At 43.6% G+C, this 25689-nt stretch overlaps 2 protein-coding genes across 2 annotated transcripts in view; one reads left to right on the top strand and one right to left on the bottom strand.

Moving 5' to 3' along the window:
• FGGY (FGGY carbohydrate kinase domain containing) overlaps nt 1–17845 on the bottom strand; it is a 312847-nt gene extending 295002 nt beyond the window's left edge. Inside the window, exons 1-3 of the mRNA XM_067301318.1 lie at nt 17724–17845; nt 11751–11895; nt 5222–5362 (exon numbers count right to left, since the gene is read on the bottom strand). The gene's annotated coding sequence lies outside the window, so the exon portion shown is untranslated. The remainder of the gene's footprint in view (nt 1–5221; nt 5363–11750; nt 11896–17723) is intronic.
• Nucleotides 17846–18313: 468 nt separating this feature from the next.
• JUN (Jun proto-oncogene, AP-1 transcription factor subunit) lies at nt 18314–19873 on the top strand. The gene has a single exon (XM_013954768.2). The coding sequence runs from the start codon at nt 18433–18435 to the stop codon at nt 19375–19377; it is 945 nt and encodes a 314-aa protein (XP_013810222.2). The 5' UTR covers nt 18314–18432; the 3' UTR covers nt 19378–19873.
• Nucleotides 19874–25689: the final 5816 nt, after the last annotated feature.

Below are 25689 nucleotides of genomic sequence, written 5' to 3'. Positions count from 1 at the left end.
AAGCTAACCCCACCTACTTGATCCACAGGCATTAACCTAGCACTAGTACAAAAGCCCATATAAAAAAGAAAGCGAGTTAGAAAACACCTCATGATCTCAGAAAAAGAGAAGATGGGGATGCTATGACAGAACCACGAAAGCAGCAGTATTTCATCTTTGTAACTGTGGAAGCCAGTTTTGCAATAATAATTGTTTGTGCTGCTGACTTCCTTTAACACCTGCGACCCTGCTTGTCACGGCCTCACTGCCTGCTGGAAACTTGGCAAAAGACAAGAGAAGAGGTATTAGGGAACCAGTGCTACATCCTGAGAGAGGCCATAAAGTCCAAAGGTTGAGCAGAATTGCCAGGAGCAGTCTGATAAACTAAGGAAGCATGTGGCTCCGAAGAGACAAGCTGCTGTGCCCAAGTACATTGTGTTCAAACGCCGAGAGCTGCGCCCCAGCGTCTCGCACGCTCCAAGGAACGCACTATCCAGGGACCTCTTTTGCCAGCCTTTCCCAAATAACCCCCTTGGAAAAGGATTATTTTAAGCCCCTTTCTGAAACCGCTATGTGACCATTCACTGCGCTGCACGTGTCAGAATTTCACAGATCTTAAAGCCAAAAAAAATTCCTCATTATTTGTTCAAATTAAGTTAAGATGGCTTGTTAATTTAATTAAAAGAAAAAATCCAGTGTAAAACCCTGTCTGAATTAGCATATTCAAGCCTTTCCAAAATCTGGCTCCAGTAAAGAACTTGTCCTTAAAAATCTATCAGACTGTAACTAAGCCTGTAACTTGGCATGTGAAATAAATAAGTCAATAGTCAGATCCTTCAAAAACAGTCAATCAAACCTTTAAAAATATCTAATAAAATATTTAGCACTGATGAGTTTTTCTTCAGGAGGAGAGTCCAGCAACTGTGGTTTCACATTAGGAAGAATATGGGGCACTATTAACTTCAAGTATTTCTGCCCGTCTTTCCCACCCCCGGGGCTGTGGCCCACCACCCACTCAGTAATACCAGCACAACTTTTTGTGAAGACACAATGTAAAACGAGCAGAAAACTCTTTTCTGGCTTTCAGAACAAATCCAACCAAAAAAGCCAGCGTGGCCCCCACAAAGAACTGAGCAAACAGGAGCAAAGAGGCAACCAGGGCAGAGAGGAAAGAGGACACGAGTGGCTTTGAGCTCCTATTACCGCTGACCACTTTCTGTTACAAAGCCGTAAGCCAACAGGCTTTCGAGACTACGGCCCTGGGAAGGGTTCAGAGGCTGCAGCTCCCTGCCGACGCCGAGCCTGCGGGGCTCTGTCCTGACGCGGAACCGTGCCGGTGCGGAGAGGCTTGCAGGCTCAGCCGCTGCACTCGGTTATGCTTCGCGTTATTCCCTCAGTGCTTATTCACCGGCGGGGAGGAGGACCCCGGCAGCGCTTGTAAACACGCCGGCTTCCTCGAGAAGCAGCGGCAAAGCCCGTACGCGCCGCTCTCCTTGTAAGTCAAACGCCCGACGGGAGGGCTGCCCTCCCCGGGGAGCTCCGCCGCGGGAAGCGGGAGCAAGGAACTGCCTTTTTAGGACTGCAGCTGAGGCGAGCCGGGAAGCGCCGGAGCAGGAGCGACGCTCCGGCGGCGGCCTCCAAGGCCTTATAAGGAGAAAGCCAGGTATCTCCCCGGCCCGAGCCGGCGAGGTGCAAGGCGAGGCAGGGCCCCAGCGCGGCCTGGCCGGACACCGGCCTCGGCCCCCCGGCCACCGCCACGCTCCCACGTCGTGCGGCGCAGCCCTCCAGCCCTGCCGTCGCCAGCCTCCGAGCGCTTCGGCTAGGCCTTATTAGGAAGCGGAGAGGCTTAATTAATTAAAAGATCATTTTCAGATCTGTAAAGCCAGATGGTTTGTGGGTGAACCGTACTTGATTTTAACGTGACATTTTAAGGCAGTCAAGGCAACATTTTGGAGCGCAAGTCTCTGATGTCAGGCATCTTTTTAGCTACCTAAGCAGGAGGACAGATTTTGAGAGGTGATGAGCAACTGCAATTTCTAATGACTTTAACAGGCAGGGCAGGATACTCAGAGCCTCAGATATTGAGGCAATTTGCTTAAGCAAGCTTTAGGAACACACGTGATTAAGGTTTCTCCCCAGTTGCCTAAAAATTAGGGCTGCTTGACAGAGGAGCAAAAAGATTTTAGGATCTTTCGGTTTAAATCAAATTCCTTTCTAGTGTATGTTTTATTTTGCTGGGCAGCAAAACAAACTAATCCACTTTGGGCCAGACCCATCTATATAGGATGAATGGGTAAACAGCCCTGACCATGAACAGTCCCATATTGTTGCTCTCTTTACCTTCCTGACTCTTGGGGGGGGGGGGGGGGGGGAGAGGCAAAAGTACAATTTTTCCCACCATATATTTTAATTTGATTTTAAATCTTTCTCTGAAAATGGCAATAAAAATTGAGTGTCCTTGAATATTTTTCTTTGGCAAAAAAGGCCATTTTTCTTTAGATACGATTAAAAAAAAAAACATTTACAGTACAACATTAATATCAGACACTATCTATCCAGGAGTAATGCAGCATCCCAGGTGTGAATATGAAACGGTATATCTGAATTCAAGGAATTACCCAAATCTTTTGCCATCTTACTTTCTCAAGGTTAATCTCTGCAAACTGCCTGCCCTGAGATGCTGTGTAGTATAGTTGTTAACAAAAAGCAGCAAATTTTAACCCAGAGTTATGTGAGCAGCTTGACAGTTTTGATTTGTATCTATTTTAAATAGACAGATGACAAGTGTCTGCTCCACATCACAAACCACTGCCATCATTAGTGCCTTCGGGTAATAATCCCAGCAGGAGAGACCAGAACTTTGATTAATCTCGCCACATCCCATTTGCAACACATTGGCAAGACAACATGGGCGAACTGTTAATTACTTATGGATAATCACAGGGCATTGGTTTCTAGGATTTTGTACATGAGGCTCATCATGAGAAAGGGGAACACAGACATCACGGAAAGTTACATTAAACAACTGAAAAATACGTAGATGCATGATAAACTCACTCTGCATGAGCTGAGATATTGTGTAGGCCTTACTCCAGTTGTTGATTGAGCTGGGATTACATTTCTGCGGCTCCAAAGGAGCACTAGGGTAAGACTACTTTCATAAAAGGAATAAAAGTTTGGACACCAGGTTTCATACTGTAAATTTCATCTTTAAAATAACTTGCTTGCCAAAGCAGTTCAGCTGCCAGAAAGGGAGAAAAGCAGGCAAACTATTCCCCTAAAAGCAATGATTGTGCTATGCTGCTCAGGTACACGAGGCATCGCTCCAGAACTGGGGTATGTTGGCTCATTAGGAGCAATTAAAAAAAAACTCAGAGGGGATTAAAAAACAACCTCCAAAAACAAAACATGCATATATACCACATGCATGCATGTTTATGCAGCTGCAATGAGTGATGAAATCCATTTATGAGCTGAAGTCACAAGATTCGAAGCAGGTCTTTGTTTAATCTCAGTAAGTCATGACATTTCCCTACTACTTATAATAATGTGATTTGGATCAACATTTTCAAACTTATGCACCTGGTTATTAACAGTGCTGACCAACTGCACTTCTCATCTGCTTCGCTGGAGACTGTGGACGGTCTGTTTCTGAACCACCACTTTGATTAAGCATCCTAAACACAGATATAGGAATCTTGTTTTGGTTTAAAAGATGCATGTAATTTTTTGAATTTAGGATATATTCTTCAACCCTTACTCAAATTGAGACTCTATCCAGCCTGCAAAGAGCATAAATAAAATCAATGAGACCATTAGTGGAATGAATACTTACAGCATCAGCCCTTCTATAACCAAAAAGTCTTTCCAGATGGATGCCCTTAAAAGACTTGAGAAGGTTTGCTGTAGACAAAAGCTTTCCTTCCAGCATGCTGCTGTAACTTGGAAGAATACAATGAAGTAGGGAAATGCAGCATTTATGCACCGACTAACAAAGGTAAGACAGAGCGTCCAGGAAAAACAGATTAAACACAAGTAACTATCAATATGCATATACTTTGTGTGTTTATAAACTGTACTAGGCTCTAGATATATTATTGTAACTATAATAGTATAGGAATCAGTAACACTGCATATAAATCAACAACACATTTTTAGCTTTGATTTTAGGAAAAACAGTATTTGCCACTACTGCTCATGCCATTGCACTTCTATTAGCTTCACAGATGCATCTGTTGTTTTTCTGAGAATCAAATCAAAACTAAACGAATCTAGGATCACTCTTAATAAAAGTGAGTGTTTTTTTTTTTTTTAATTTTTACTAGCAGGGAAAAAAGATTAGACTAATCTGAACAAAAAGTGAATCTATCTAACACAAGAGCAGGACATCCTAGACAGAAAGAAGTTGCTTAAGCTTTAGGGTCTGAATAAAGGTGTTGCTCTCTGCACCCATTTCTCTGTTCTGTTTCTCATGTTTGGCTCATCCATCTGTTGCTCTTCAGAGTCCCAAATTAGGGAGGAAAAGAGGGGGATTTTACAGCATGTCCTGAAGACCATCAGATCAAGGCGGCAGAAGGAAAGAAGGAAAATGCAAGGATCTTTCACCTAGAACATTCTGCTCCAAGTTCTCTTGCTGACACTCGAAAAGGCCAGTTAGCTCAAGTACCTCAAGTGACATCATTGCAGTACAAGACAATTTCTTCAGCAGTTTGGACCCAAACTAGTAAGGGCTCTAAAAAGGCAAAAGCCAAATACTTTATGCATAATCAACAAAGTCAATATATCACCTAACTGGCACAAAAAAGAGTATATTTCTGTACCTTGCATCTTTTATGATCTGTTTTTGTTTATGTAGGAAAAGAACATACACAGTCACCAGTGTCCTTCCCAATGTGAAAAAAATCCTAAAATGATGATAAACATGAGGCAGCCTGGAAAGTAATGAAACTGTGAAGGGGGAAAGGGGCACCTTTTCTGTCATTTTCAGATACACACACATATTGGACCTATGTGTATGTTATGCACACGAGCATTACACCGACTCGGGAAGAGAGAGCGCGTTCTCAGTAGGACAGCAAAAAGGCTTAATTGGCTTCCGTTTTCTTAGGAAGGCTGCATCACCCACATAAAAAAAAAGTCACAGAAGGTCATATCAAACAAGCATCTGTAATCTTACTGACACATCAATTTACATAAGCCAGATATTTCCACAGAAAAACATATTTAGATGCAACCTTCCTACCTGAATTCTAAATGTCTATTGGAGTTATATCACGTATTCCTCTACTTCCAATGTCCTGTTCCGTCACTTTACTTTCTTGGGATCTAGTGCACCAGCATGCCAGAGAGAAGAAGACCGCAACTACGAAAGTCAGAGTAACAGCTGAAAAACATGTATCAGTAGAAAACATTATTTAATATGTTAGTCCACGTCAACTAAACCCAGCTGAAAACCTCTGAAAGGGCACATTAAAAAATAACTGTGAGAGTGTTAAGTAAACAGCTCCCTTACTGGATTTGCTATAACCAACTAAAACCTTTTTCTCCTTTCCACATTAAAGGAGATTCCTAAAACCATATTTTGCATATTTTATTAGTTCAAACCTTTACTAACATGGTTCCCAGAGCAGAGCAAGTCTAATAAACTTACAAAAATGAATCTAACATTGTTCTGAAATAACAGTATTAAAATTTGGTGGAGTGTGAACTACCAGGACTATCAATAAATGTCTACTCTTATTCCCACATCTTTAATGGAAATCTAAACAATTTTTAGCCCCTAAGAGTCACAATTTATTGAACCTGAACTAGCATAAGATTTAGTAATCAATATCACCCATTTCATGCTAGTCTCTGACTAGTTTCATTAGAGGGAAGAATTGCACATTTGGAGAAAGAAAAACATTTTTGCGACTGTTAAAAAAAACTGTAGTTGAAAGTTTCTTGAAAGGTCAGAAAGCTAGGAGCTATCCTGCTAGAAACACATTAGCAGGCAGAGAGTAGGCAAGGTGGTCAGAGGTGTATGGGAAGCATAATCTATCAGATTGATAGCACCACTGTGTATATGGTACAATTATATCTTATCTCCCCAGCCCTGCAACCAAAATAAACCACATAGAAGTCTTGGAGTCTGATTCTGTTGTCTTTAAGTGCACACCCCTTCGGGTGGTGACCTAGGACACACCACACATCTTTTATTTCATGCAAGACAAAAATCAAAACAAATATAATCAGTATTTTTCCTTTTAGGACTCTCACTGAGGCTCTTTGATGTGTTTTCCCTAATCTTTTTTTCTTCTCAAACATCACACTCAGGGGTTTCTCTGAGATTATAATGCTCCAGTTTTTATGTAACCTCTTCCATGCAGGCGCATTCACAAGCTCCCGACACGGCAACTGCTGTAACAGTACACAGCAACACTACACCAAAGAATACCTTGTCCAAATGAAACCAAAAGGGAAATTTAGATGAGTACATTCTGCTTAGGTTGGAATTTTGGCTCAGACACAAGAGTTAACGCTCCTCGTCTTGCAAAAAGGAGCTCTACTGGAGATACTGAAAATGAAAGTATCTCCAACTCAAATCTGTGACAATCTGGTCACTTATATAGCATGTTTATACACGCTGGGAAATTTTACCCATATATATCCATTCATGAAGGGGAAATTCTTGGTCCTACTGGAGTTAACAAGGGGTTTGCCATTTACTGAATAGACCCAAGATTCCACCAGTAAGATTTGGACCTGTGGTATAAAACTAATTAAATTTCTAATTTCTATCTGGCTGCTTGCCAGGTTTTCTTTGTTTCAGGAGCAATTATTTACATTTACATTTTATCTTAATTTGCTTTAGTAATATCCCTATTTACGCAGAGAATCCCGAAACAGATTACCACATCCTTTTTAATGTTACCTAAGAGGTGCCTTAGTGCACTATAGTTCTAAACTTTTTCAGACACACTATTAATAAAATGCCTAAACTTTAAATAGGCACTATGCAAAACCTGCCTAACTGGAACACCTATAAAATGCTGTGTAAACAGCTGCCCTACATTTATGCTGCCAGTAGATTCATGAGGTTCTGGAGTTAATTTCCATTTATCAACTAAGATTTACTGACGGCGCCAGTATTTATTTCTGCTCTTCCCAGCTATGCTCCATCGAGTCACTTTGCATGGGGGAAGCAGGAGCTAAGACAAGACCTGGAAACATCTTCTTCACATGGGAAGGTGCCACGCTAAGAAACTGCTTATTGAACCTGACAGTGAGCATACAAACAACATCAGAGGGAGTGCGCACACATGCACTCTCCATCCAGGGGAGGACAAGGCGGTGAAAGCCAAAGCTATTACAAGACAAATACAAATTAAAGACATTGCTTTTCATCTCCAGGATACTAAAATATTTTTGAGAACTCCCAGTGTTCGGGGGAGTAGGGAGGAGGGAGAGAAAGGGGGAGCGGCAGTAAGCTCTACTGAAATGTTTCTTCTGGTTTGTATCCTCTTTGGGGGGAAAAAAATCATCCTACTAAAAGCAACAGAGGATTTTGAAACCAACAGAAAAGCACTTGCTTGACAAAAACTTTCTAAAAGATAGCTTGTCCTTTGCTAAAACTTCCTATTATGCCTCAAAAAGCATACCCTGGATATGCACTTTTCCAGACAGCTTTGCAAATTAAATGCAGTTTGGTTCAAAAACTGTTGTGTATTTTTACCAGTGTGGCTATTCCTGTCAATTGGGCCTTGATTACAGATCTGTGAAAAACAAAAAAGGAGTCAGAGCTACGCAGAAGATATAAGCATAACTATTAAAGTTCATGGAATTTTCTGCATTCCCCTTCCTCACCCTGAAACCTTAACCCTTTAGTGAATGTTGCCATACATGTTTCCTTTGTTTGGCTGCCTGGCGGGCCACCTGGAAAGCATCAGCCTTCTATGAAGAAAACTCCTATATGCTTATTGAGAATTTCCTTAAAATGAAGCCTTGCCTTCCACTATCACTTCCCAGAAAGGTATATTGTTCTATCACCACCCATATCAAATTCAAGTGCAGAGACGTGTTTACAGTACGTGCAGTGGCTCAGATAGGCTGGGCTGTTGCAATCCTGTCGCAATCCTGCGCAGAAAGCAGAATGTTAACACTGGCATGCTGCTCCCACGCCCTCCCCTTTTCACAGGCTTTACATTAACTCAGTGACACCCTGCTAGGCACAAGGTTTATTTACACAACACAAAGTCTTGAGACTAGCCTTTGTTTGACTGCGATGTTGACAGGCTTACGAAGCATTACTGACTATAGTAAAGGTGTATTAAGAATCAACTGAGGACCACATATGAATGAAATGTTTTGAAACTCACTTGATTGAGTTTCCAGCTGCAGCGTAACTCTCTTTTAGCCAGAAGCTGTTGGGGCAAACGGATGAAGCTCCTGACTGTAATGGAGACCACTGAATCCCACTAACCTGGTGGTGCCACAAGGACTTAACTGGTGATATGCTGGTGACACTCTGGAAAGAAGCAAATCTCTCCTTCCCCAGCCGTTCAGTTTTTTCCTGGGATAGATTTGAACTGGATATATTTCCCAATACGGTTCACCTCATGGTTGTGTCAGCACAAGGGAGGGGACAGTGTGGGAGCAGGAAGAGGGCAGGACTGCCTCTTTTGTCAGCAATGCTAGCCCAAAAGTACTTGCGGAACTACGTTGTGCTGATTTACATCTGTTAAAAAACATTCTTTGGTTTTCTTAAAAATTATTGCTGTATGCATAGCATTTCAAAATATTCATACATGTAGAAACATGCAAGAAAGCATAGGTGCAAATTTATTGGGTGGAGGTGGCCAAGGGGGCTTCACCTCCCCACAACCAGCAATACCCAGTCATATGAGGAAGGAGTGGCTGTTGTACACGTCCTCTTCCCCAAGGGGTGTATAATGCAGAAGAGTTCCTCTGTTTCACATGACATTTTGTTGTCCAAGTATTGGACAAGCATTGGGACTTTTTCCTAGCTTCCAAGAAGCTATCTGTGTGATTCTGGAGAAGATTCAATGCCTGTGCCTCAGCTTCCCCTCCTGTGAAAGGGACGTGTACTACTTCCTACCACACAATATTTTTGACATTAACAACTGCAAATCATTGTGAGCGCCTCTCACAGCACAGACTCTAAATGCAAAGAACAAAAACCCTCAAAACAGAGCTGACCCATAGCAACAGGATGATATCTAGTCAAAATGTCAAGCAGTGACCAGAGAGTGAAAATGGCATAAATCTGAGTGCCAGTGTAGACTCTGCACAGTCCTGGGACAGCTTCAAAACGCATTACAAGGCTGATGAACCAATAAAAATGTCAATGGTTGATATCCTAAAAGCAAATGGGGGCAGTAACAAATATTTTATACTAATAAGAACTTAGATAATCTGAAGTCTTCTTCCAGATGAAATTCCATTCCTTTTCTGTACCTTTTTTTTTCTTAAGGCTATTTTTTCATTAATAAAATTAGCTCATAGCATTGCTATAGCATCTTTTTCCATAGATCTTCCTACTTTACTAGGACCTCAGCCTCATTATGCCCATTTTATAGGCAGGGAAACCAAGGCACAGAGAAGCAAAAGTGACTTAAGGTCATTCACCACCACCACCACTGCAGGGTTAGGTAGATATTTTCCAGATCAATAAAATAAACATGAAACAAACCACTGTTCTTATTAATATTTATATAATCATCTAGGACTGAAATTGGCTATCATTGAATTGACCTCAGATCTTTGACATAAATGCCTATTTGAAGCACCTGGCAATAGGCTGTAAGCATCCACACCCAAAACACCTTTGTCTGGACTTGCAGACTTGCCAGTCACACACCTTTTCCTATACTGACTGTAAGGAACGCAATAGCTGGAAAACATTAGCACAAAACGTGCTTATATAGAACAAGGCTAGGTTGTACCATTAGCTCTTACAACACACGTGCTTAACCTCTCTCACACGACCTACCTGAGTCCACAGACCATTCTTAGCTGAACAGAAGCCTCAGCAAATATGTTCACATTACAACGGGTACCCAGACCTCTAAATACTGCAAAGCCATTTTTGGAATGTCTTTCTATTTGTGCTCCCTTAAAAGAAAAGCTGAATTTCAACTAGCAGGCATCCCAGCCCTTAGGCCTTTGCTTATTGTCCTTTTATCCTAAAATTGTTTCTTGATCTCACCAACTTGTTCCTAATACATTCAAATGTTATGCCTTTTATATATTTTGCACGTTCTCAACAGGCTGTGTAAATAGTCCTGTGAACTGACCAATGTGTCAGCCAAACACACCGCCTGTTGTTCATGGAGTACTTCCTCTAGTACGTATGTGAACTGTGCTCCCAAACCTATTGTGCAAAACAATATCTCAGGGAGGGATCAATACTGATCTTGGATAGAATTTTCCATCTCTACCTCCCTTTGGGAAGGAGGGAACATACAGGCACCGCAGGGTCTGCAACTACCCACAGTTGTTGCTGAAGAAGGGAAGAAACAACAGCAATTTTGAAAGTTTCAGCTAGCTTGGTTCTTCTGCTGTGCAAGCTCTACGGGGCTGCTGTGGACCAGAACAGGATATGCCCAGCCTGTGAGGGGACGGGGATGGCTCATGCAGTGAGGAGCAGCTACGCAGGTGTGCTGATAAGTCAGCTGTGATCAAGGCCAGGCTGTTTATTCATCACCTGGGAGCGAGGAAGAGCAGCAGTTTAGCAGCCTCTTGTACAAAACTGAAGTCTCTAGCTGTGCTTATGCTTTTGGGTATCATCTCACCTAGGCCATGCCCTTTTCTCCCTACAATGCCTTCCTTAGTTATTTGGCAACCCTTCCTGCTCCCACACCATGACTCCAACACAAATGACTGTCATCCAGAGTGAATGTTTCCATTTGAATTACATGAGCAGGCACTCTGTAAACTTCCCCACAGGCTCTGCCGCTATAATTCCTGGGAAGGAGCAATCTGCAGGACGTACTTTCACTGCTCAATGCCTTCTCTGTTTATTGCTACTACTGGCAGAACCAAAACCATTACTCAAATTCAGATAGGTGTCCTTACATCTGTCAGCCACCAACCACTAGTGATATCCCATAACAGAAACTCACTGTCTACATCTAAGCCCGAACCCATAGCATAGAGAAGGAAAGTTTGATTTCTCATTGGAAACCCCTAAGCTCTATGGTGCTTTACACTAGTGTTTTTGGTCTCATGCAGGCTCGTTTCCTTTGCTTCTCTTGTTGCAGTCACGGCTTTATTCCAGGTTGCCAGGAACCTACTGTTCCAACAGCTGCTAAGATAGAGTGAGGTGTCAACTTTGATAGGATGCCAGATTGTTTATTAATTAAAAACCCAAGCATTTTGTATCCATTCTAAGACCATAATCAAAACAGAGTTATTTTATCAAGGGCCCTCAATGGTTAAATAGCTTCTCTGAGGCTTACAGTCACAATCGACAATCATAAATCAATGTATTTTGCTGTCACTGCGTACTTTAATATGTGTTTATGGGAACATCAGACTGTCAGCTAACTTCAGCTTCCTGCAGTGGAAGTGCATCTCAGTAATATCTGGGATCTCTGTCCTCAAACACAGTATCTCTTCATCCAAGGTGCTCATCTGCCTCCCCAGCCCTCGGAGTTTGCATGTTTCTGTTTGTATGTTACCATTTTTTCTCACTGCCAGCTCACGAGGCTGAACACAGCCGTCTGCTTCCCATATGCCACATGTCCTCCAGTGCCTCCTTTAGAGCTTACCTTCAAACCCACCTCATTCTCTGGGCTCCCGCTGTGGATCAACTGCTATTCTGCCAGCCTTGTTTGTGTATAGAGGATTTTTCCGATCGGAAGCTCCACAGGACGGGGACTTTGCCCAACTCTGATTCTCAGAGCACTGGGTATGCTATGGTATAAAAATAATGAACAGAGAGACATTAACAGTGTGACATTTAGATTTGTAACAGCCTAAAAAGCATGGGGAGCAACACCCCAGGGTCCCTTTCAGACTCATCTCTAAGCAGTATGGTTAACTTCTATTCAATGCTTCCTGTGCAATGTGCTCTAGGTGACCCTGCTTGAGCAGGGGGGTTGGACTAGATGATCTCCAGAGGTCCCTTCCAACCTCAGCGATTCTGTGATTCTGTGATTCAATCAATTTTTTGATCAGAAATATGCAATATGTACAGTTCTTTCAAAACCAAAAAATATAGTTCACTAATCATTTGAAAAAAATATTTCTCAGCACTAGCAGTGACCATCAAAATCCTCTATAAAGCTAGCTGGGAATAGGAAAAATTGACAGTGAGTAATCTAGTAAAACAACTATTGGAAAAACATAAGATCATTCTATCCATTTTAGAGACGATCATATAAAATCTTTCATTCTGTGTTTCAATTGTGCAGACAGCATTCTTAAAAAAGGAAAAGAAATATATATTTTTAGTGGTTCCTTCCTTACTTCTGCACTCTTTCTCTGTGTTTACAGTCCAGGTTGCTGTCCTGCCCCAGAGGTAACCCAACAGGTCTTGCAAAGCCTCCTAACTTTGCCCCACCTCCATCATTCACAATCTTGTCTCTCTAACCTACTCATTTTCCTCCATTCCACAAACTACTAGTTTCAAAGAAATTCAGAGATTAATTAAAATGATTGGTGGGATGAGTAGGTGAGGGGGACAGGCTAAAGGGCTTGACAAGAAGAAAGATGAAAAGGACTAAATGCGTATAGCTTGGTTATGCGATGACTAATTGAGGGTGGAGGAGATGGACATGATACTCATTTACAAGTGCTGGTAGTTCTGAAGAGCCTTTTTCATGTGCAGACTGAAGACTAGCTCAGGACTACTGTTCGGTCTTGTTTTACAGATCTGGTTTCAGTGCCCTTCACCTCAAGTTCAGAGCCCTCTCTTCCCCTGGCCTATACATTCCTACCCCTCCCCTTGTATCCTCTAATTTTTTTTTTTTATTTCAGCTCAGCTTTCAGTCAGATCCAGTCCTTGGATCTCTACCTGGCTACATGAGTCCTAGTGGGAGCAAAAAGCAAGGCCATGGAAACCCAAAGCTGGCAGTAGAGGATGTGGCACCTCTTTTAGCAGTGATGCAGACGTAGATGAATCTGAACAGACTATGAAAACATATGTTGAGGAGCTGGGAAGGACCTGAGAGCAGGAGCACCAGATGTTCTGCAAAGTATTTTCCTTCCACTCACCCCAAGGAAACCCTGCTATTTTTGCCCTCTGACTCCCAGCTTCGTTTAGTATGTGCCAATATAGGATATAAAAGAAACGTGCTTGCTCCTTCCCACTCTGCAAACTCTTGCATCTCTCAGTTTGGGGAACCTGTTCTATAGTAATTCCTCAAACAACTGAAAAGCAGCATTGAGAAGATCCACTGGTTCCCAGTCTCACTCACTCTGTGCAGTAGTGAAATAGGATAGCGCATCTGAAAGCATGAAGTGAGGGGGGAAAAAAAAAAAAAAGGGGAATTGTCTAAGTAATAAACATATTGTGGAAATATCTCCAGTGAGGGGGAAAGCAAGACATTGTAATATGTTTAAGTTAAAAAAAAAAAAAAAAAAAAAAGCACTGCATGAAAACAACTGTTAGCACTGTTTCCTTTATGAAAAGAGTAGAAACTACCATTTATCTTTTTACAAGTGGTCAAGAAAATAAGCCCAAAGCATTCATGTAACAATACTGAAACAAAACAAACAATCCATTTATTCCTGAACACCAAATATAATTTAGACGGATGTGATATGTATGAGAAATTTTAATTTGTCCCTGAAAAGCCATTTAATTATTCAGATTATCTGATTGCCTCAGTCAGTCTTGTATTGATCGATTAGAGAACTTTATAAATCAAAATCTACATTACTGCTGGTCAAAGCATCTGCTTCTCACATCAACAGAGATATATAGTTAATTCCCAGTCCCTACCCACAAGCTAGTTTATTGAGACATGTAAATGGCTATGGTTTATAAATGGGTTGGTAAGTGTTCTTTCATTCTACTAAAGGTATATTTACTTAAGGACACCTGGAAAGAGGGAAAAGGCCCTAAAGTAATAGCTGTTTAATAAATGAGGAGCCTAGTCACCAGAATTCCCAGCTCCTTGCCTGGTGGCCACGAAGGATCACTGCCTCTACATTCACAGGGCCTACTTTTGTTTTGTGATCTGTGCCGCTCCGTGGATCTCAAATGGTAAACTTGGCGCTTGGCCAAAATCTAAGCCGAGACTTCTGTCTTCAGCTAGGCACCGGGTCACCTATCATTCCTACATTAGACTCAAAGAGGTAGAAAATCCCCTCGGAACAAACAGCAACGTCAATTTGTCTTTGATTCCAGAGCCTTCCTGCTACGCACAACCTTTATGACCGGCTTGACTGTCTGTTGCCGGCCTGGACCAAATAACCCCTAAGTGAGTAGCAATTAACCTAATGAGTGGACTGATGGGTGTCCCCCATAGCTACAGGCCTCAGCAGCAACACGTCCTAGCAAACTGGAATGTCTAGTCCCGAAACTCCACCTTTGTAAAAGGAAGGAAGTCAAAAACTAAAATAGGTGGGGGGGGAAAAAAAAAAAAAAGAAAAAGGAATTAAATGACTTAAGTGAGTACGTCCATCCCAATCCAACGCTCACTGAAGCTAATGAAAAACTTGCATTGACATTGGTGGGGCTGAACTGGACCAACCATAAGGGAGTAGTTTTTCCAGATTACACAAAAAAAAATATTAATATAGAGTGGTTAAAGCTACACCAACCATATTCCTGATTCGTAGTCTGGATTTGGCTTTCTAGGACAAAACAGACTTACAGGAAAAAACAAAAACATAAACCAAAAAGACAGAACTGTGACAAATTAAATATATCAGCAATTCATTGGAATGAACTTAATTAGTATTATTTGTCTATACAGAAAACTGATCAAAGCAAATGATTTGCATGGGTTTTCTATGTAACAGAAGCCAGAAAAAAAAAAAAAAAAAAACCTTTTCAGCTTAATTTAAAAATCATTCTTATTTCATAATAAAAAAACCTCCACACAACAAACTACTTAAAATTCCTGTCTTACCGTTCTCCAGAATTTCTTCCTTGCACAGACAAGCCCTTTATAAACATCAAAATTGTACCCTGACACAACAGAGGGGGATCATTCACGGTATATCTCAGCGGGGAGCTTTAAGGCAGCAAGAATGTAAGGACAGCCCTATCAGGTCCAACTCGATACCCTATCTCTGACAGCAGCCAGCAGTGGATACCTAAAGAAGCATAAAATCAGGGCAAGCACACAGCAGTTTTGCCTCAGGATGCTCGCACAGACACGAGTCATTTGCAGCTTTGGGGTTTCCAGAACCAGAGATTTATTGTATTCAAGAGCCCTTAAGGGATTTTTCTTCTGTGAATTCATCTAATCACTTTTAAACCCATGAAATCTTTAGTGTGCCAAGGAGCTCCAGAGCTTAATACGCATTTTGTGGAGAAATCTTGCTGGTTTGTTCTGAACCTGCCACCTGCCACTTTCATTTGATGCCCCCTTGGTTCCTGTGTCAGAAGAGTCAACGACTGGCCTCCATTTATCTTCTACACAAAGATTAAAAAGGAGCGAAATAACTGCTTCTAACATTCACTGCATTAATGAATTTAAGAGATATTCTTATGCATATGCGGCAATTCATGTTGTTTTGCAGAACAGCATGCAGCTGAAACTACAGTGGTAGCTGAGTAGTTTCGAGCAACCTGCAACACAGACACACGGCCTATGTGAAGGCAGCATGTATACCAACAGCACACAGAAGGCCACTAACTCACGAGCAAACTTTGCGTTTCATGCTGTGGATTGTTAATACAAATGTACTAAGAACTGCAACTGTTGTTTGCATAATGCCAATTAGTTTACAAAGTAACACCAGTGCCGGCCATGTGGTCAAATGTACATCCTGACTGAAATCAGGTGGGAACACGAGGGGAAAACAGAGAAGAAAAATGAAGAGCAATAACATAAGAACAGTGGAGTTATACGTTCACTTTTATTTCACAGCTGCTTTTGTTTCTGTTCGTTTCATTGTTGTTTCTATACTGTAACTGGTAATTATGTCATTATGTCTAGGAAAAAATACGACAGAATTTGAGAGTATATTTTCAAACCTACACATAGGTTTGTTGGCTTTACATATCATAAAAAGTGATTCAATGCTGTAGACCACGTTCTGCAATGGAGTAAAGGGCTGGAGCACTCCACAACAGAAAACTTTTGTGTTAGAAGTGTAAGGAACTGTCGCTCCACTCACAGCGCGAGATAGTACACCTCTTCAGTCCCCCTCCATCCTTAAACAGCCACGGCACTTTATCCCAGAGGTGGCTGCATGTCAGCTTTTACAAATTCACAGCTCCCAAAGAGAAGAGGGTGTGTGGCAGGGTGAGGAGGGGGAAGGTCAGGAAAATGAATTCAGGCAGTGTGGCACACCCTTTTATTAGGGGCATACACTAAACTAACGCACGCAAGTCTATCATGGACTAGTTACAATAAACTAGGTATTAGCCATCTGTTGCTCTGAGAAGAGCACGTCAGCGTGGACTTGAGGCTCCTTGATTAGGGCTCTTCAACTCCAGTTTTTGTTTCGTTTTTTTTTCCCTCCTAACCAACCTGTACTTCCACAGCAATATTAGGACACTCTTTCTAAAATTAGGCTGTCGTTGTCCCCTCCCCTTGGAGGATGAGTTTAGAGAAGCCCATCTGGAATCAGGTTTTTTCCTGCTTTTTTTCCTTCCTTGGTCCCTCTATTTTCCCGGCAAGCCCTGAGCCCGGGAGCAGACACCGCCGGTTAAGGGCAATCGCGCCCTTATTTGCGTGCCCGGGGCCATCGCGAGCTATTAGACAAACGGCGCATAACCGAGCCCCGGGGCTAGCGGCGGGCAGGGCGCGGGGCCGGCCGGGCCGCAGGACGCCCCCCCCCCCCCTTCCCGCCGGGCGCGCCGGGGCCAGAGGAGCCCCTCCGGGAGGCCCCCGACGGCCGCCCGCCCCGCCCCGCCCCGCCGCGGCAGGGCTCCCGACAGGGCCAAGGCCAGAGCCAGGAGGCGGCGGGGCCCGGCGCGGCCCAGCGGAGGCGGCGGCGGCGGCGGCGCGGCCCCGGGGCGCCCCTCCGCGCCGGCAGGGCGGGCCGAGGCGCTGGGCCGCGGCGGGGAGCGCCGCGGGCGCGTGGGCGGGGGCCGCCCCGCGGCGGTTTGTGCCCTCCGCGGCCCCGCGCGCGGCCGCCTCGGCGCGGGCGCCGCCCCCGGCCCTGCCTGGAAGGCGCACGGGCGCGGGGACGGCGGGGAGCAGGGGAAATCACGTGAGGCTTCCCCCGCCCCCCCCCCCCCGCCACGCTCCCGCGGAGCGCCGGGAGCGCCACCTTAAGGGCCGTACCACCCGGCGGGGGAGGCCGCGGCCGCGGCCAGGGGCCCCGCCGCCGCACGGCAGAGCGGCGGCCCGCCCTCACCCCGCCGCCGAGACAAAAAAAAAACAAACCCAAAAAGTAGAAGAAAAGCGGCGTTTCAACGGCGGCGGCTCCGGCGCGGCGGGTAGGTGGATACGCGCCCGCCGCCCCCCTCCGGGCGGCGGTTGGTACCTGGCCGTTAAGGAGGCGCCCCCGCCCCGCCCGCCGCCGTCCAACCCGGCGCGAGCTCTGGGAGCGGGTAACCAGATATTCAAAACAATACGTCAGCCCACAATGCCCCGAGCCGCCGCCAGCATTACCTCATCCCACAAGGCCCCGCGCCGGCGCTGAGAAGCTTCTAGGGGCGGGGTGGCTATGGAGACCGGTTGATATGCAACAGGCCGGGCCAGCGGCCCGCCTCCCCCGGGAGATGCGGCGGCAGCCAATGGGGAGCCCGCGGGGTGACATCATGGGCTATTTTTAGCGGGTTCCCGGTCGCTGATAAGTGAAGGCTCCACGCCGGGACAGGGCTCAGAGCGCGCGGGGCGGGCAGCAGCGCAGCGCAGAGCCGGGCTCGGCACAGCACGGCACGGCCGGCGGCGGCGGCGGCTCCGCCGAGGGGAGCGAGGGAGAGAGAGAGAGAGAGAGAGCGAGCGAGCGAGCGGCGAGGGAGCTCCCGCGGCCGGGGAAGTACTTGTGGCAACTTGTGGCGGCGGCGCGTCCCGTCCCGTGCGGCGGCGGCGGAGGAGGGCGGCGAGGCGCCCCGCGGCACTGCCCCGGCCCTCCCCAGCCCCGCGGGGCCAGGCGGGCCCCCTGCGCGGCGCGGCGGCGGGAGGCAGCAGGCAGGAGGCAGCAGCCCGCCCGCGCCCCGGCGAGACGCGGCGGCGAGCCGGGCTGCGCGCGCGGCCGGGCCGCGGAGCCCGAGGCAGCCGCGCTAACGCCGACTTCCTCTGAGCGGGGCGCGAGCGGCGGCCGAGCGGCTTCTCTGCGCTGACCGCGACTCGGGTACAACTCCGCGGACTGTGTTCTATGACTGCAAAGATGGAACCTACTTTCTACGAGGATGCCCTAAACGCTACCTTCGTGCCGCCGGAGAGCGGCGGCTATGGATATAATAACCCCAAAGTGCTGAAGCAGAGCATGACTCTGAACCTGTCCGACCCTTCCAGCAACCTCAAGCCTCACCTGCGGAACAAGAACGCAGATATCCTCACCTCCCCCGATGTCGGGCTCCTCAAACTGGCGTCGCCCGAGCTGGAAAGGCTCATCATCCAGTCCAGCAACGGGTTAATCACCACCACTCCGACCCCGACGCAGTTCCTCTGCCCCAAAAACGTTACTGACGAGCAAGAGGGGTTCGCTGAAGGCTTTGTGAGAGCTCTAGCCGAACTACACAACCAGAACACCTTGCCCAGCGTTACCTCTGCTGCTCAACCTGTTAACAGTGGCATGGCACCTGTGTCTTCTATGGCTGGCAATAGTAGTTTCAATACTAATTTGCACAGTGAGCCTCCGGTGTACGCCAATCTCAGCAACTTCAACCCCAACGCGCTCAACTCTGCGCCTAACTACAATGCAAACAGCATGGGCTACGCACCTCAACATCACATAAACCCCCAGATGCCAGTGCAGCATCCCAGGCTTCAGGCTTTAAAAGAAGAACCTCAGACTGTACCTGAAATGCCAGGGGAAACACCTCCCCTATCCCCTATTGACATGGAGTCACAGGAGAGAATCAAAGCTGAGAGAAAACGCATGAGAAACAGAATTGCAGCATCCAAATGCCGGAAAAGGAAGTTGGAAAGGATTGCCAGGTTGGAAGAAAAAGTGAAAACTTTGAAAGCCCAGAACTCAGAGCTGGCATCCACTGCCAACATGCTCAGAGAACAGGTTGCACAGCTAAAGCAGAAGGTCATGAACCATGTCAACAGCGGGTGCCAGCTAATGCTAACACAACAGTTGCAAACTTTTTGAAGAGACTGACTTGAATAAGAACTATGATACCGTGGTAGAACTAAACAGAAAACCAAAAGTGGCAGATACATAAAGCTAATGGTAAAAGCTGAAAGGTTGAGTCCTGCCTGTGCTCTGCAAAGCGCATGTGTGGAAAGACTGGCAAGCCTTCAGCTTGAGTTAGTAGTGAAGCAGTCAGCACCACTCCAAGAAGTGCTGTTCCTGCTCAGATGAGATGTCAGATCTTCGTTTAACATTGACCAAGACCTGCATGGACCTAACATTCGATGATCATTCAGTATTAAAGGTTAAACTGCAATAGAAACTGTAGATTGCTTTCTGTAGTATTCCTTAAGAAAAAAAAAAAAGTGGGAGGGAGGTTTGTGGGAGGCTGATCAACAACAACAAAAACAAACTATTCTGCCTGCCTTCAAGTAAATTGTGTATGTACATATCTTTTTTTATTTTATTTTATGAAAGTTGATTAATGTCAATAAACTACTTCATGACTTTGTAAGTTATTTTTATGTTGTTTATTTGGGCACTGCCCAGTATTGTTTGTAAATAAGAGGCTTTTTTCTTCCTTTTTTTAGCACTCTGAGTTTACTGTTTGTAATAAAGTATAATTTTTTTAATGTTTCTGTTTCTGGAAAAAGTCTAGAAGGTTCTATTATATTTAAGAAAATAAAATAATTAAAATGCATTTCCCCCTCACACTTTTTTTGCTAGTACCTGAGTCAGGAAAATACCCTTTATTCTAAACTCAAAAGGGTAGGGATTATGTTAAACTTATTCTATAACTACAGGCATGTCCTGGAGAATGTGTGAGGAATAGAGGGAGAAACAACATCCTGATCCTTAAAGGAATATAACTTTTTCAATCTTCACTATGTTGTAGTTCAGCATCTTAACTTGATTAGACTGCTTGCCATAATCTAGTGGGCCAGTTTAAATCAGCTCTCTAAAGTTAAGCAGGTTGGAGAAGGGTCAACTACCACTGCATGAAATTGCCCCATGCTGTAGCAGTCTGAACTGTAACTGGCTGCTTTTTATTAAACTAATGCCCTTAACAACATATGTAAGGCAAGAGGGTTGGGAGGTTGGATTTTTATTTTTTTTTTAAAAGAACATGCTGTAGCTTTTAAAAATTTGAAGTATTCAATTTTATTCCTGCCTGTTTCTTCCTAGGTAAGAGCTGATCCTTGTCTGTTAATATTTAAGACAATGCTGTTGTCACAGTAAAATAATTCCATAACCCCTTCCCTATCCCGAATTCCTTTCCCTTTCAGATGTTCCTCCAGGCTCTAAAGTTTTTACCAATAGAAAAACTGGGTCTAAGTTTACCTAAGTTTACTTAGGCTAAGTTACCTAATGGCAAATGAAAAGAGTTACGATAACAGCTTTTCTGTCACTTCTCATAAAAGGAAAAAAAAAAAAAACTTATTTAATCTTTTTTAATGCAATGACAACATCTACCTTAGAAGCATACTAAACTTTTCAGTGGGAAAAAATTGTTTCCAAAATTTTCAACACACTGCACCCAATTCATTTAATATGCCTATATTTGAAGGAAGACCAGATGTTTTCCTGCTTGATATTTAGAGGCAAACAGCTAAGAGGAGAAAGATACCATCAAAAGAGAGGCAGAAAATACTAATAATACATTATTATTAATGAAGTAACCATATTAACTTTTTAGAGTAGGCAGCCTTAAAAATTTCTTTTTTCCTTTAATTAAAATATGGATAAACATAAATTTAATTGAAGTGACAGTCTTGCTTGAGGTCACTTCATAAGATGACTGTGTAGCTGTATATATTTACATTTACTGTTATCAAAATGATACCCTGAAACTTCCAACTAATGTGGGTCAAGAGATCAGTTCCTTAAGGGAAGCATCGAAGTGCATTTCCTCTGACAGAACTTTTTGCCCATAGCACATGGATTTTATCACGAGGGGCTGTTTTAATGTTTAAAACATAATAATATGGTAATATCCTTCCACATAATAATGCGAGTATCAAGATAGGCACTGTTTAGATGCTGTCTGCTGCTGTCAGAGGCATATGATGGTAATAACACTAACCAAACAAAGGGTTACTAGGAGGATACTGTAGTTTGCCAAGAGAACATTTTGCTGATGTCAGCAACCCGGAAGGTAAGTTGATTTTGACCATATGTAGGAATAGACAGAGGGATAATACACAGCACTGCTGGGTGTGGTTTTACAGGGATTTAGCAAGCGCCAACTAGCAAAATAAGCAGGGCAAGGAGATTAATTACCTGCAAAGGTGCAAGTTTAACTCTCAGCAGTGCTGGGTTATGGAACAGATGTTACTAGCAAGCATTTTGCTTAATCACCTAATTACGTAAAAAAATAAATACATTATATAAAATACTATGTTAATTAAATACAGCTGAGTGACAGTCTGCTCCACCCTATGCTAATATGCATATACACACATTTAGTACTGCAGTTACGTTTTCTCTCTCAACTATGAGATTCTGTAGCACAGGCAAAAAAGTTACTGAGCGACAGCGCTGCTAGATAAGGCATCGTGTGATGGGTTTGTTCCTGTGACACGAGGCACTTGTTGCCATCTGGTTCAAGACATACTGGTGACCATATCGGAAAATCTACCATCAACCAAGACAGCAGTTAGTGCCAGCTACGCAGTTTCACTAGGGTGAAATAGCGCCAGACCTTCTGCGTATCCCATATCCCGCTTGGAGATCAGGCCTCAGACAGCACAAGCAAAGCAAGTTTTTACTACCTCCACCTACTACCTCCACCTGTTTTGTAAACAGCTTGGTGGGCTATGAGCCTGTTACTATCTGGTTCGCTTCGGCGCAGATTAAAATTCAGCACGCTTAGTGTATTACTAGATCACTGAGTGATCAATAAGCATGTCAGTAATGAAAGACACGCATGCATTTATATGTGGTGAAATGCAAAGATTTAACACTTACTTAACTGTAGAGATTAAAATTGCCTAATGCATGATGTGCCTTACTTCTATAAGGAATAGTCAGTTCTCTTTGAGATTTAGAGAGAAACTTGCGTTTTGTTGCCCCAGCTGTACTCACAAGGGAATATTTTGCAAATAACAGTATTGTGAACATGTATTTTGTTTGGCTGTGAGTGTTGTCAACGGATTCAGGAAGTGAAGTCAGAAAAAGGCAGGGTTTCCAACAGGGCAGGCTACACAGAAATGCCTAGGCAAAGAGCCTTTAATCAGAACAACATGTTCGGGTTTCAGAAATATTAATTAGAATTTGGGTCTGTAGTAAAAACAAACCCCTCACACTTTTACCCCCTGAATTCAAGTGAGCTACAATGGGGGTTTGACCATGATTACTCACTGAAAAGATTTAATCTAAACAACTTGTCGTTACAGAGAGGACAGCAACAATCTAACTTATTCTACAGTGGGGAATAAAGTTACAAACTAGCCATTTTCACTCTCGGAACACAGTAACAGTTACTAAGAGGCCTCCATCCTTGAATTACCTAAGTCCGCTTAAGCCTAGAAAACATTGACCTCAAAACATGGCACTGTTAAACACTGCTGTAAGGGTAGCACACACCTGCTTAACGCTGAGGTCTATTGATGAAGAGATGCCTTCGCTATCTTTCCATTTTATAGGAAACTGTCATGAAATACAAACAATATCCCTCTCAACCTATGCGAAAAGTAGCCTGACAGTTTTGTTCCATGCAGAAGCCTAGGGAATCCATTATAATAATTACTTTCCAAAAAAGTATACAGGCTTTCCAGTATAGTTCGTCTCTGCATACGTATTAACGAATTTATCCCCACAACGCTGCAGGAAGCGAGGAATCTAACTTACACAGAGCGTTGCTGTAGCTCCATATAGCACACACGTACACTGCACGGTGCAGCGTGGAGCCTGAACCAGTGGCAAAACTGGAAGTTCGACAGCTGCATCAGCACAGTCTCTGCCCGAGTGAATAAACCTCGCCAAGACTCCGGGTTCGTTAGCTTGGGCAGCACTGCTCTACAGCAACGGGCTGCTGGGGACCAGCTCAGGCTGGTACAAGCGTGCACATCTACGCAGTGCGCCGTGGAGTAAGACGCACCACTTCCAGAAGAAGCATGAGACAACACTGGGGGGGGGGGGGGGGGGAAGAGACTTGTCTTTAATTCCAAGACTAGTGTGTTCTCTGTTCTCCAGCTTTTCCTCCCTATTCGTATTCCCAAGACTTAGGCATAACAGCATAGATTTACCCACACCAAGAAACTAAAAACAGTCTAGTCAAAATTTGCTATACAGAAAAAAAAAAAAAAGAAAAAAATTACAACACGAGCAAACACAAAATATTACATAATAGGTAGATGGACAGCAAGGAAATAATAGTTAAAATAATAATATACCCAAACTCATTATGAAACAGACCATACCTTAGTAACATCTAGCATTAGCTCTGGGGGACAGGGAGAAGGAAAGTGGTATTAACCTTCCAAATAAAAGAAAAAAAAAATTTTCAAAATGTAGGTAGATTGTTTTCTGAGAAGGTGATTATTGCAGAGGAAAAGTGCTTGTTCTTTAGAGCTATATGCGCTGCCAGTGTCTGCACCCAAGGACTGAGGACAATCCTAATTCTACATGTATACATTATTGTTGACATGAACATCGTAATATAGTCTCTGAACAGAACTGCTCCTTCTTACAGGAAACTGGTAGAAAGTAATCATATAATTTACCGTGAAAGCCTCAAACAACTTAAACAATTTTAGAGAGCTTTTGTGCAGCAGGGCCCTCTTTTCCCATTTTGCCTATTATTCTTCTCAGTACATTTTGCTAAGGAACAATGGAACTACAAAAGTCAAATCAGATATTCATCATGGGCGCTTCTGTCCTTAAATATTCTGAAATACTAGAAACAGTTACATGTGGTAAAGCATGGATTTTTAAAGTGTTAATTAAATACTGAAAACTGCTCATTTTCTTAGTTATAAGGTAACAACAGATATTAGGGTAAAAACCAAAAATTTCAGAAAAATGAATAAAGTGAGTAACCTATTTTTGAAATCATAGGTAAGACAGAACTTGATAGGTCAGGACCCGATCTGATTAATCCAAACCTGTAAAGATACCTATAAACTAACTTTGTAAACAGAATCAGAGGAAGAACAAATACTTGTTTTCCTTAAACTTGAGGATTATTTTGTGTTTTGAGTTTGTACTCTCCAGGCAATTTTTAGGCAACAAAAGGACCAGCAACTTGCTAGAAACACCTCCAAACTGTGAACTGTGGTCCTTGTTCTCTTCTAAATTTGAGCCAATTGCCTGTCAAACCCATCAGCGTAACACCAAAGATGTAAGAAACAGGACAGAGACAATTCCAGCAGATGGAGCTAAAAAGCAAACAGTCATGGACCGAATGGCACCGATGCCCGCACAGGAGCTTTCGGTCAGATAGTGCGCTAGTCAGAAAAGTTTTGCCTTCAGATGAAGCCAGTCATCATGCAAATGGTGCAAAAAAGATTAATTTTAACAGCTTCACTGGATTCTTAAAATAATTACTGCAATGAGTAGGAAGATCCTGTATCATTTTATCATGGACTAACCAGAGCTATTTGAGGGGACACTAACAGAGGATTGAAAGCCCAAAGGGTCCATCGCTATTTTTTGAAATTTTCTCATCCGGGACGCTGAATTAGCGGGGATGGCTGCAGCTGTCATGCCTCTTATGTCTCAGATAAGAGGTCATGAAAACATGCATCATGCAGGTATAAACAAACAAATGCTGCTATTGAAAAATCACAAAGCGATTCACAGAGCAGGCATATTGAAAAAGGATGACTTAAGTTTTGAATCCCCATTTAATGATTACTGGTAGTTTTAAAAGCATGGCCTAGCATTACCAAAATTGGAGCCTATTTGTTTCAAGCAATGAGATTTTCAAAGTTGGTGACCTCTGTGTGACCACAAATCAAAGTATCCTGGCATGCATAAAAAGGTCATATCCATTTCTGTCTAAAAGCAGTTTCAGAACATTTAACAGTGGTCAAAATCCTAAGCTTCTGCACCCACCTTGCAAATTCTGGTTGTTTTATCTTGAGAAGTCAAGCGCAGAATGTTCCTTTTTAAGTGATGCCGTAACACTTTCAAGACACTTGCCTGGATTTATTTATTTTAACTTGTCACCTAATCAAGGTATCCAGGCTAGGAGGCACCACCAGTTCTCTTAACAGTTAACAGAAAAGCACAGGCATCTTCAGAGAGTGATTCAGGTGAACTAAATTGCTAAGAGGAAGTGTCTATAGCTAACCTGACTGCTCTTTTAACTTCAGTGCCTTCAGTCAG

This window comes from Apteryx mantelli, chromosome 8 (genome assembly GCF_036417845.1).
Source record: "Apteryx mantelli isolate bAptMan1 chromosome 8, bAptMan1.hap1, whole genome shotgun sequence".
Classification (NCBI taxonomy): Eukaryota; Metazoa; Chordata; class Aves; order Apterygiformes; family Apterygidae; genus Apteryx; species Apteryx mantelli.
This window is presented reverse-complemented; position numbering and strand designations above follow the sequence as displayed.